This window comes from Bombina bombina, chromosome 1, assembly GCF_027579735.1.
Source record: "Bombina bombina isolate aBomBom1 chromosome 1, aBomBom1.pri, whole genome shotgun sequence".
Classification (NCBI taxonomy): domain Eukaryota; kingdom Metazoa; phylum Chordata; class Amphibia; order Anura; family Bombinatoridae; genus Bombina; species Bombina bombina.
In genome coordinates this window covers 1,360,774,894-1,360,788,519 of record NC_069499.1, presented here as the reverse complement: position 1 = coordinate 1,360,788,519, position 13,626 = coordinate 1,360,774,894, and the positions used below count along the sequence as shown (strand labels likewise).

The 13,626-nt window shown below is 39.0% G+C and overlaps 1 protein-coding gene across 2 annotated transcripts in view; it reads right to left on the bottom strand.

Annotated features, from left to right (window-relative positions):
• Window positions 1–214: 214 nt before the first annotated feature.
• The window catches only part of LOC128650016 (phosphomevalonate kinase), a 227,400-nt gene continuing 213,988 nt past the window's right edge, over window positions 215–13,626 (bottom strand). For both annotated transcript variants that reach the window (XM_053703677.1, XM_053703699.1), the window contains 2 exons: window positions 1,515–1,644; window positions 215–770 (listed from right to left, as the gene is read on the bottom strand). In XM_053703677.1, the coding sequence (XP_053559652.1) occupies window positions 622–770; window positions 1,515–1,644 (279 nt within the window). In that variant the 3' untranslated portion in view covers window positions 215–621. The remainder of the gene's footprint in view (window positions 771–1,514; window positions 1,645–13,626) is intronic.

The window sequence follows — 13,626 nt, the reverse complement described above, 5'->3', positions numbered from 1 at the left end:
TATCCCAGAAGTAATGATGACCCGTGGACTGATCACACTACAGAAGAAAGGAATTTATCAGGCAAGCATAAATTATGTTTTTAGTGCCTGTTACCGCTTACCACACAACACTCTGCTTCTCTACCTCTGGATCTGTGAGAATATGTACGTTTGTGGCACTTGTGTCTTTTTCAGACACGACTCATTTGAATTTGTGCAAGGTGCTCACTCACAATACAGGTAGAAAAACAAAAAATTTATTTTTCATGGTCCCTCATTGGAAACCCATGAGTTAGATGCAGTCTGCTTTACTACTTGACACTTTCATGAAATATTTTATGGTGCATTAGAACAGAATGAGTCCGCAATCAGTTGTACAGTTATGCAGACAGATATACAAACTGTAGCACTTACAGATATTTCTCAAAAATATTACGTTTAGACATAAAGGTACAGTACAATTTCCAGATTTCAATCCTATATGAAAACAATGCACAAGTTTTCAAATGTCCGTTTCACTTTACACCTTTTAGAAATGTAGTGATTTTTAGCCTTTGTGTTGTTAACAGTTCTATCAGAATACAGCGGCCACAAAATGGGATATTGAGATATTTTAGTTTCCGTGCTTTAGAGATGTTCTGGTCATACTGAAGAGCCAAGTTTACTGTGAATAAAGTCCAACAGTTTGTTCAGCTGTTCGTCAAGGAAATTACCATCACCGTCATTCGTAATAATCCAATCAAAAGCCACGCCCTTGTCCAGGCCACACTCTGACTCTGCGTCATCTACTTCTGCAATAAAAAAAATAGACATAGTGCTTAAGCGTATGTACATATAGATGAAGTGATGTGTTTTTCACTACAACCCTTTTTCTTATATGTATCACTGTAAAAAGTAACAAATATGTTAGCTCTTGTAATTTCAGTACACCGTACCCTTAAAGCGCCATTATAGTGGAAAAATGAAATGTTCTAATTTGTTAGAGCACCTAATTTTAGCTCTAGTAACCCTACAACTGTGTGTTAAACCCCCAAAAATGTCAGTCATACAATAACCACTGCCGATTGCCATTTCCAGCGGACCTCCGTGTCTCCTTAGAGGTACTTTGTGTCTCAGAATTACAGGTACTATAGTTGCCTGCGTTAACAAATGAGAGCATACTGTTTTATTCAACTATAAATCGCCCTTTACATAAACATTCTAGGACAAAATGAGTCACATCAGTCCATTTCAACTTCAGTTAAAAGCATTTTGAATTATATACACGTATTTGCAAGAATGTTTTTACTTTATTGGCGAAAGCTTTTACTATACCACACAACTTACAGAACATGCCGTCACAGGCTGTGTGCAACTTCCATTTAAAGCTTTCACCTGCTCAGTGAGTAGCTAGAAACGTCATCACCTTCTCTCTGAGCAGCACCAATAAATAAATGTGATTGTATGTGGCATAGTGGAGCGTACAGTAAAAGCAATCAATAAAACATTAAACATTAATGAATAGAAGGGTTGTGTTAATGCTAAATGTATTGCACCTGGTGTATACAGCCATCCTCTCGCTCTCCTCGTATCTTCTGAGGCTACCACACGGACAGTCTGTGCCACAGCACCATATGAGGAGAGAAACCAGTCCACATCTGATTGGCGCCGCGTGTCACTGACAATCTGACAGACAATGGACACATTTATATAAACGTCTTTCAAATGTATGCGCTACCCACAACATGTTTTATTGTAAGCCCAATAACAACAAGTATAATATTTATTTTATGGCACTTTCTTTTTTAATAGACAAAATTGTACAAATATTTTCTATTTTTGTTAGTAGCCATGTTTAATTTTATACTGCTACCTAGTGGCTTACATATGAATTACATATAATACAATAATGTACAGAGAACAGACAAAATCCTTGTTAAAGGATTACTTTCTGTTATAATTTTTAAGCTAAACAACTAACATATTAAAAAGCTACTGACCTATATTTTCTCCAAAACGAAGTTTCATAACGTTCTAAAAATTATATCTTTTATTCGCCGATGATGTTACGTTATCCTGCCCACTATTTTCAGCACTGCGTGTTCAAAATACTTAAACCAATAACTTTGTGTTTAAAGCGCCATTTTGAAATCTAGGTAAACGGATTGGTACAGAGCAAAGGATACCCACGGAGTGGGTTTGGAAAACAATTAAATTTTCAGACAAGATTTCTGATATACGGTAGAGATATGTTAACGAAATGCTATTGATAAAAAGCGTATTTGGGGTAGTTAGTTAGTAACAGGCATAGAAAATATTTACTTACAGTGGCCCTTTAATATCACACAATGGGCTCCATTTCTCAAGCTCTGGAGGCAATTTTGGAAACCTTGTTGTGTTTTTATTCTAGTAATGCTCCCCACTTGCCTCAATCTTGGGTGAGTAGGTTAACTAGTTTACCTTGTCCGTCAGGGCTATAAAAAATGGACCTCATAATGTAATCAAATGATATTTCTCTTTCTTTATAGTGCATATCATTTGAGCCACTAGGTGGCAGTATCATCTTTACTGTAGCAATGCTATGGTGTATATGCAGTTCACTTTACTTGGGTATGACTAAGTGCTATCTTGTTTAACCCCATCAGCACTGGGAATTTCAGTGAAAAAACTGCCAAAATACTGTAAAAAATAGGTCCTTGTTATTTTTAATTATCTACCTATCAAAACATATATAAATAGGCTGCTAATTGCAGCTGGGCACACTTCTGAAATTCCCATAAGTGAAGGGGTTAATTAATTAGCTGGTCAGGGTAATAGTATTGTAGTTTAGGAATTCCCCCTCCACCTCTGATACCTACCTGATCCCTCCCCTCTCACCACCATCTTAGGTACTGGCAGACAGTCTGCCAGTATGCAGTTTAAAGGGACAGTCTACACCAAAATGTTTCTTATTTAAAAATATAGATAATCCCTTTATTACCCATTCCCCATTTTTGCATAACCAACACAGTTATATTAATATGCTTTTTACCTCTGTGATTACCTTGTATCTAGGTCTTTGCAGACAGCCTCCTTATCTAAGTGCTTTTGACAGACATGCAGTGTACTCAATCAGTGAAGACTCCTAAATAACTTCACGGGAGTGAGCACAATGCTATCTATATGACACGTGAACTAGCACAGTCTAACTGTGAAAAACTTTCAAAATGCTCTGAGCTAGGAGGCGGTTTTCAACTTTTTAGAAATCAGTTTGAGCCTAGCTAGGTTTAGCTTTTCAAAAATACCACCAAGGGAACAAAGCAAATTTGATGATAAAAGTAAATTGGAAAGTTGTTTAAAATTGCATGCCCTATCTGAATCCTGAAAGTTTAGTATTGACTTTACTGTCCCTTTAAGGCTTTTTTCTTGCAGTGTAGGGATCCCACCTCCCTGACCCCTCCCAAACACCTCTCTAGCCCCCCTCCCTTCCACTAGTAGCAGCCATTTTAGGTACTAGCAGCTGTCTGTAGTGTGGGGGTCCCCCTAACCCTCCCTGTGATCGGTATGGAATTCCCCCTCTGATTTCCCCTTTTCCTGTATTTAGCAACCCCCATCCCTACCTCTCCCTTCAAAAGTCCCCCCCCCCCCCACCGCTGGGCTGTATGTCTTCCAGCGGCACCAACGGATCATCTGTAACAATCTGCTAAACTAGCTTCATATGATAACAGAGCACTGATCGCACTCTGTTACAATATGAAGGCACATGCTAGAAGCCCACTTGACAACCAAGACTGCTTGTGCTTACTTACATGTCAGACGTAGATTTACATTTCGCAGCATGCTGGGCTATGTACTAAATGACATGGATTTTGGATACATTGTATATGGTGGGGTAAAGCAGCGATTCCCTCTATAGCATGCACTTTAATATAGATGGTTGGTGCTGTACCTGCTGGAACCATTATAAATAAAGCTAATTATATCAAGTATATACATTTATTTTTCTCAAAGAAAACAAATGTTCTGGTTCACAAACAAATGACAGGTGACACCCCTCTACCAAATGGAAACATCCTCCCTTCCCAGCTATCCTACCATACAGGTTGTTACCTCCAGGTTACTTAAAACCAGACAGGCAGGGTGTTCTCAGATCTACTTAACCCCTTAATGACAACTGACATACCAGGTACGTCATGCAAAAACTAACTGTTAATGACAATAGACGTAGCTGGTACGTCAGTTGTCTAACAGAGTGCTGGAAGTGATCACAATCGCTTCCAGCAGCTCTGAGGGTATTGCAGTGATGCCTCGATATGGAGGCATCCTGCAATACCCCTTTACAAGCCTCCGATGCAGAGAGAGCCACTCGGTGGCCCTCTCTGCACCGGTAGTGATGGTGCCGATGGTGCCTTTGTCCGGTGGGAGGAGGGAGCGTGCGCGCGTGCACAATGTGCGCACATGCACGGGCGCGTGTGTGCACGTGGACGCGCGTGTGCACGTGGACGCACGTGCGCACATTAGCCACACTGACACCAATGAAGGGAAGGAAGGAAAAAAAAATATTTTTTTTTACATATAAAAGGGGGGGGGGGGGCTGCTACACTACAGATATATTTAAAAATACAAAAAAAGTTATAAATAAAATTAAAATAGTTTGGTTTGTGGGGTCAAACTGGGTACTGGCAGACAGCTGCCAGTACCCAAGATGGCAGTAATTAGGTAGGGGAGAGGGTTAGAGAGCTGGAGGGGGGGATCAGGGAGGTTGGTGCTAAGGCAGGGGTCCATCACAACTAAAATATTTTATAATTTTTATTTAAAAAAAAAAACAAAAAAAAAAAAAAAAAACTTTTATTTAGTACTGGCAGACTTTCTGCCAGTACTTAAGATGGCGGTAACAATTGTGGGGTGGGGGAGGGAAGAGAGCTCTTTCGGAGGGATCAGGGGGTGGGATGTGTCAGGTGGGAGGCTGATCTCTAAAATTAACCCTGCAAGCTCCCTACAAGCTACCTAATTTAACCCCTTCACTGCTGGGCATAATTCACGTGTGGTGCGCAGCAGCATTTAGCAGCCTTCTAATTACCAAAAAGCAACGCCAAAGCCATATAAGTCTGCTATTTCTGAACAAAGGGGATCCCAGAGAAGCTTTTACAACAATTTCTGCCATAATAGCACAAGCTGTTTGTAAATAATTTCAGTGAGAAACCTAAAATTGTGAAAAATGTAAAGTTTTTTTTTTTTATTTGCTCGCATTTGGCAGTGAAATGGTGGCATAAAATATACCAAAATGGGCCTAGATCAATACTTTGGGATGTCTACTACACTACACTAAAGCTAAAATTAACCCTACAAGCTCCCTAATTAACCCCTTCACTCCTGGGCATAAAACATGTGTGGTGCGCAGCGGCATTTAGCGGCCTTCTAATTACCAAAAAGCAACCACAAAGCCATATAAGTCTGTTATTTCTGAAAAAGGGGATCCCAGAGAAGCATTTACAACCATTTGTGCAATAATTGCAGAAGCTGTTTGTAAATAATTTCAGTGGGAAACCTAAAGTTTGTGACAAAATTTGTGAAAAAGTGAACTTTTTTTTTATTTTTTTTATCGCATTTGGCGGTGAAATGGTGGCATGAAATATACCAAAATGGGCCTAGATCAATACTTTGGGATGTCTTCTAAAACAAAATATATACATGTCAAGGGATATTCAGGTATTCCTGACAGATATCAGGGTTCCAAAGTAACTAGCGCTAATTTTGAAAAAAAGTGGTTTGGAAATAGCAAAGTGCTACTTGTATTTATTGCCCCATAAATTGCAAAAAAAGCAAAGAACATGTAAACATTGGGTATTTCTAAACTCAGGACAAAATTTATAAACTATTTAGCATGGGTGTTTTTTGGTGATTGTAGATGTGTAACAGATTTTGGGGGTCAAAGTTAGAAAAAGTGTGTTTTTTTCCATTTTTTCCTCATATTTTATCATTTTTTTTAGTAAATTATAAGATATGATGAAAATAATGGTATCTTTAGAAAGTCCATTTAATGACGAGAAAAACGGTATATAATATGTGTGGGTACAGTAAACGAGTAAGAGGAAAATTACAGCTAAACGCAAACACTGCAGAAATGTAAAAATAGCCATTGTCATTAAGGGTAAGAAAATTGAAAAATGGTCCGGTCATTAAGGGGTTAACCCCTTAACGACCGACGACGTATGCCATACGTCCTAAAAAAAACCCATAATTTATGTAAGAACTTACCTGATAAATTCATTTCTTTCATATTAGCAAGAGTCCATGAGCTAGTGACGTATGGGATATACATTCCTACCAGGAGGGGCAAAGTTTCCCAAACCTCAAAATGCCTATAAATACACCCCTCACCACACCCACAATTCAGTTTAACGAATAGCCAAGAAGTGGGGTGATAAAAAAGTGCGAAAGCATATAAAATAAGGAATTGGAATAATTGTGCTTTATACAAAAATCATAACCACCCCAAAAAAAGGGCGGGCCTCATGGACTCTTGCTAATATGAAAGAAATGAATTTATCAGGTAAGTTCTTACATAAATTATGTTTTCTTTCATGTAATTAGCAAGAGTCCATGAGCTAGTGACGTATGGGATAATGATTACCCAAGATGTGGATCTTTCCACGCAAGAGTCACTAGAGAGGGAGGGATAAAATAAAGACAGCCAATTCCTGCTGAAAATAATCCACACCCAAAATAAAGTTTAATGAAAAACATAAGCAGAAGATTCAAACTGAAACCGCTGCCTGAAGTACTTTTCTACCAAAAACTGCTTCAGAAGAAGAAAATACATCAAAATGGTAGAATTTAGTAAAAGTATGCAAAGAGGACCAAGTTGCTGCTTTGCAAATCTGATCAATCGAAGCTTCATTCCTAAACGCCCAGGAAGTAGAAACTGACCTAGTAGAATGAGCTGTAATCCTTTGAGGCAGAGTTTTACCCGACTCAACATAGGCAAGATGAATTAAAGATTTCAACCAAGATGCCAAAGAAATGGCAGAAGCTTTCTGGCCTTTTCTAGAACCGGAAAAGATAACAAATAAACTAGAAGTCTTTCGGAAAGACTTAGTAGCTTCAACATAATATTTCAAAGCTCTAACAACATCCAAAGAATGCAATGATTTCTCCTTAGAATTCTTAGGATTAGGACATAATGAAGGAACCACAATTTCTCTACTAATGTTGTTAGAATTCACAACTTTAGGTAAAAATTCAAAAGAAGTTCGCAACACTGCCTTATCCTGATGAAAAATCAGAAAAGGAGACTCACAAGAAAGAGCAGATAATTCAGAAACTCTTCTGGCAGAAGAGATTGCCAAAAGGAACAAAACTTTCCAAGAAAGTAATTTAATGTCCAATGAATGCATAGGTTCAAACGGAGGAGCTTGAAGAGCCCCCAGAACCAAATTCAAACTCCAAGGAGGAGAAATTGACTTAATGACAGGTTTTATACGAACCAAAGCTTGTACAAAACAATGAATATCAGGAAGATTAGCAATCTTTCTGTGAAAAAGAACAGAAAGAGCAGAGATTTGTCCTTTCAAAGAACTTGCGGATAAACCTTTATCTAAACCATCCTGAAGAAACTGTAAAATTCTCGGAATTCTAAAAGAATGCCAAGAAAAATGATGAGAAAGACACCAAGAAATATAAGTCTTCCAGACTCTATAATATATCTCTCTGGAAACAGATTTACGAGCCTGTAACATAGTATTAATCACAGAGTCAGAGAAACCTCTTTGACCAAGAATCAAGCGTTCAATCTCCATACCTTTAAATTTAAGGATTTGAGATCCTGATGGAAAAAGGACCTTGCGACAGAAGGTCTGGTCGTAGCGGAAGAGTCCACGGATGGCAAGAGGCCATCCGGACAAGATCCGCATACCAAAACCTGTGAGGCCATGCCGGAGCTACCAGCAGAACAAACGAGCATTCCTTCAGAATCTTGGAGATTACTCTTGGAAGAAGAACTAGAGGCGGAAAGATATAAGCAGGATGATACTTCCAAGGAAGTGATAATGCATCCACTGCTTCCGCCTGAGGATCCCAGGATCTGGACAGATACCTGGGAAGTTTCTTGTTTAGATGAGACGCCATCAGATCTATTTCTGGAAGCTCCCACATTTGAACAATCTGAAGAAATACCTCTGGGTGAAGAGACCATTCGCCCGGATGCAACGTTTGGCGACTGAGATAATCCGCTTCCCAATTGTCTATACCTGGGAAATGAACCGCAGATATTAGACAGGAGCTGGATTCCGCCCAAACCAGAATTCGAGATACTTCTTTCATAGCCAGAGGACTGTGAGTCCCTCCTTGATGATTGATGTATGCCACAGTAGTGACATTGTCTGTCTGAAAACAAATGAACGATTCTCTCTTCAGAAGAGGCCAAGATTGAAGAGCTCTGAAAATTGCACGGAGTTCCAAAATATTGATCGGTAATCTCACCTCCTGAGATTCCCAAACTCCTTGTGCCGTCAGAGATCCCCACACAGCTCCCCAACCTGTGAGACTTGCATCTGTTGAAATTACAGTCCAGGTCGGAAGCACAAAAGAAGCCCCCTGAATTAAACGATGGTGATCTGTCCACCACGATAGAGAGTGTCGTACAATCGGTTTTAAAGATATTAATTGAGATATCTTTGTGTAATCCTTGCACCATTGATTCAGCATACAGAGCTGAAGAGGTCGCATGTGAAAACGAGCAAAGGGGATCGCGTCCGATGCAGCAGTCATAAGACCTAGAATTTCCATGCATAAGGCTACCGAAGGGAATGATTGTGACTGAAGGTTTCGACAAGCTGAAATCAATTTTAGACGTCTCTTGTCTGTTAAAGACAGAGTCATGGACACTGAATCTATCTGGAAACCCAGAAAGGTTACCCTTGTCTGAGGAATCAATGAACTTTTTGGTGAATTGATCCTCCAACCATGATCTTGAAGAAACAACACAAGTCGATTCGTATGAGATTCTGCTAAATGTAAAGACTGAGCAAGTACCAAGATATCGTCCAAATAAGGAAATACCACAATACCCTGTTCTCTGATTACAGACAGAAGGGCACCGAGAACCTTTGTAAAAATTCTTGGAGCTGTAGCTAGGCCAAACGGCAGAGCCACAAACTGGTAATGCTTGTCCAGAAAAGAGAATCTCAGGAACTGATTATGATCTGGATGAATCGGAATATGCAGATATGCATCCTGTAAATCTATTGTGGACATATAATGCCCTTGCTGAACAAAAGGCAAGATAGTCCTTACAGTTACCATTTTGAACGTTGGTATCCTTACATAACGATTCAATATTTTTAGATCCAGAACTGGTCTGAAGGAATTCTCCTTCTTTGGTACAATGAAGAGATTTGAATAAAACCCCATCCCCTGTTCCAGAACTGGAACTGGCATAATTACTCCAGCCAACTCTAGATCTGAAACACAATTCAGAAATGCTTGAGCTTTCACTGGATTTACTGGGACACGGGAAAGAAAAAATCTCTTTGCAGGAGGTCTCATCTTGAAACCAATTCTGTACCCTTCTGAAACAATGTTCTGAATCCAAAGATTGTGAACAGAATTGATCCAAATTTCTTTGAAAAAACGTAACCTGCCCCCTACCAGCTGAGCTGGAATGAGGGCCGCACCTTCATGTTGACTTAGAAGCAGGCTTTGCCTTTCTAGAAGGCTTGGATTTATTCCAGACTGGAGATGGTTTCCAAACTGAAACTGCTCCCGAGGATGAAGGATCAGGCTTTTGTTCTTTGTTGAAACGAAAGGAACGAAAACGATTATTAGCCCTGTTTTTACCCTTAGATTTTTTATCCTGTGGTAAAAAAGTTCCTTTCCCACCAGTAACAGTTGAGATAATAGAATCCAACTGAGAACCAAATAATTTGTTACCCTGGAAAGAAATGGAAAGTAGAGTTGATTTAGAAGCCATATCAGCATTCCAAGTTTTAAGCCATAAAGCTCTTCTAGCTAAAATAGCTAGAGACATAAACCTGACATCAACTCTGATAATATCAAAAATGGCATCACAGATAAAATTATTAGCATGCTGAAGAAGAATAATAATATTATGAGAATCATGATCTGTTACTTGTTGCGCTAAAGTCTCCAACCAAAAAGTTGAAGCTGCAGCAACATCAGCCAATGATATAGCAGGTCTAAGAAGATTACCTGAACACAGATAAGCTTTTCTTAGAAAGGATTCAATTTTCCTATCTAAAGGATCTTTAAACGAAGTACCATCAGACGTAGGAATAGTAGTACGTTTAGCAAGGGTAGAAATAGCCCCATCGACTTTAGGGATTTTGTCCCAAAATTCTAATCTGTCAGACGGCACAGGATATAATTGCTTAAAACGTTTAGAAGGAGTAAATGAATTACCCAATTTATCCCATTCTCTGGAAATTACTTCAGAAATAGCATTAGGAACAGGAAAAACTTCTGGAATAACCACAGGAGATTTAAAGACCTTATCTAAACGTTTAGAATTAGTATCAAGAGGACCAGAATCCTCTATTTCTAAAGCAATTAGTACTTCTTTAAGTAAAGAACGAATAAATTCCATTTTAAATAAATATGAAGATTTATCAGCATCAATCTCTGAGACAGAATCCTCTGAACCAGAAGAGTCATCAGAATCAGAATGATGATGTTCATTTAAAAATTCATCTGTAGAGAGAGAAGTTTTAAAAGATTTTTTATGTTTACTAGAAGGAGAAATAACAGACATAGCCTTCTTGATGGATTCAGAAACAAAATCTCTTATGTTATCAGGAACATTCTGCACCTTAGATGTTGAAGGAACTGCAACAGGCAATGGTATATTACTAAAGGAAATATTATCTGCTTTAACAAGTTTGTCATGACAATTAATACAAACAACAGCCGGAGGAATAGCTACCAAAAGTTTACAGCAGATACACTTAGCTTTGGTAGTTCCAGCACTAGACAGCGATTTTCCAGAAGTATCTTCTGACTCAGATGCAACGTGAGACATCTTGCAATATGTAAGAGAAAAAACAACATATAAAGCAAAATTGATCAAATTCCTTAAATGACAGTTTCAGGAATGGGAAAAAATGCCAATAAACAAGCTTCTAGTAACCAGAAGCAAAGAAAAAATGAGACTGAAATAATGTGGAGACAAAAGCGACGCCCATATTTTTTGGCGCCAAATAAGACGCCCACATTATTTGGCGCCTAAATGCTTTTTGGCGCCAAAAATGACGCCACATCCGGAACGCCGACATTTTTGGCGCAAAAGGACGTCAAAAAATGACGCAACTTCCGGCGACACGTATGACGCCGGAAACAGAAAAGATTTTTTGCGCCAAAAAAGTCTGCGCCAAGAATGACGCAATAAAATGAAGCATTTTCAGCCCCCGCGAGCCTAACAGCCCACAGGGAAAAAAAGAGTCAAATTTTAAGGTAAGAAAAAAATTGATTCAAATGCATTATCCCAAATATGAAACTGACTGTCTGAAAATAAGGAATGTTGAACATCCTGAGTCAAGGCAAATAAATGTTTGAATACATATATTTAGAACTTTATAAATAAAGTGCCCAACCATAGCTTAGAGTGTCACAGAAAATAAGATTTACTTACCCCAGGACACTCATCTACATGTTTGTAGAAAGCCAAACCAGTACTGAAACGAAAATCAGCAGAGGTAATGGTATATAAATAAGAGTATATCGTCGATCTGAAAAGGGAGGTAAGAGATGAATCTCTACGACCGATAACAGAGAACCTATGAAATAGACCCCGTAGAAGGAGATCACTGCATTCAAATAGGCAATACTCTCCTCACATCCCTCTGACATTCACTGCACGCTGAGAGGAAAACCGGGCTCCAACTTGCTGCGGAGCGCATATCAACGTAGAATCTAGCACAAACTTACTTCACCACCTCCATAGGAGGCAAAGTTTGTAAAACTGAATTGTGGGTGTGGTGAGGGGTGTATTTATAGGCATTTTGAGGTTTGGGAAACTTTGCCCCTCCTGGTAGGAATGTATATCCCATACGTCACTAGCTCATGGACTCTTGCTAATTACATGAAAGAAAAGCACTTAACGACCGAGGACGTATGGCATACGTCGTCGGTTTAACAGAGCACTGGAAGCGATCGAAATCGCTTCCAGCTGCTCTAACAGTATTGCAGGCTTGCCTTGAGGTCTAGGCATCCTGCAATACTGTTCCCGAGTGCCGGGACCGGATTGATCACTCCCCCACGAGTGATCACTTCCGGTTTCGCTCCACGTGGAGCCCGGCAGTGTTTCAGAGCATCGGAAGCGATCGGACACGCTTCCGATGCTCTGCTTGTGTGCTAAGTGCCTCGGTGGGTCGAGGCACTTAGTTGGTTATTAAATAATAAATTAAAATAAAAAAAAAAAACAACGGATAAATAAAAAAAAAAAGCCCAAATAGCCCCCCCCTCCCCCTTCACTAGGCATCCAAGATGGCGATGCCCAGTGCATCATGGGGCCTCTGGGGGTGTCCCTAGCCTGCATCATCATAGGGGCAAGCTAGGGTCACCCAATCTGAGCCTCCCACCCTAAAAAAAAAAAATAATAAAATACCCCATTTGTCTGATCATGTCAATATTTGTAAATATTGACTATGATCAGTGTGGATCTCCCTCCCTCTCCTCACTTGCCATTTTGTTGGAGAGAGAGAGAGACCTGTATTTAGCAGAGAGAAAGATTTCTTTCTTTTATTTGTTAAAAATATAGAACCAAAGGCTCTTTTCAGAGCCATTAACCCCTAGCTTGCCAGTGATCACTATATATCACTGGCAGTAGCATAGGTGCACTTTTTTTTTTGCTGCATTTTGCTGTCTGTGCATTTTTTTAGGGGTTAATTTTGTTGTTGTAATTTTTTAAAAACCCAAAGGCTCTTTTCAGAAACATTTAGTTAATTTAATTTAATTTTCAGAGCCATTAACCCCTAGCTTGCCAGTGATCACTATATATCACTGGCAGTAGCATAGGTGCACTTTTTTTTTGCTGCATTTTGCTGTCTGTGCATTTTTTTAGGGGTTAATTTTGTTGTAATTTTTTAAAAACCCAAAGGCTCTTTTCAGAAACATTTAGTTAATTTAATTTAATTTTCAGAGCCATTAACCCCTAGCTTGCCAGTGATCGCTATAAATCACTGGCAGTTGCATAGCTGTACTTTTTTGCTGTCTGTGCATTTTTTTAGGGGTTAATTTTGTTGTTGTAATTTTTTAAAAACCCAAAGGCTCTTTTCAGAAACATTTAGTTAATTTAATTTTCAGAGCCATTAACCCCTAGCTTGCCAGTGATCGCTATAAATCACTGGCAGTAGCATAGCTGTACTTTTTTGCTAGTTAATTTAGTTAATTAATTTAGTTAATTTAATTTTCAGAGCCATTAACCCCTAGCTTGCCAGTGATCGCTATAAATCACTGGCAGTTGCATAGCTGTACTTTTTTGCTGTCTGTGCATTTTTTTTAGGGGTTAATTTTGTTGTTGTAATTTTTTAAAAACCCAAAGGCTCTTTTCAGAAACATTTAGTTAATTTAATTTTCAGAGCCATTAACCCCTAGCTTGCCAGTGATCGCTATAAATCACTGGCAGTAGCATAGCTGTACTTTTTTGCTAGTTAATTTAGTTAATTAATTTAGTTA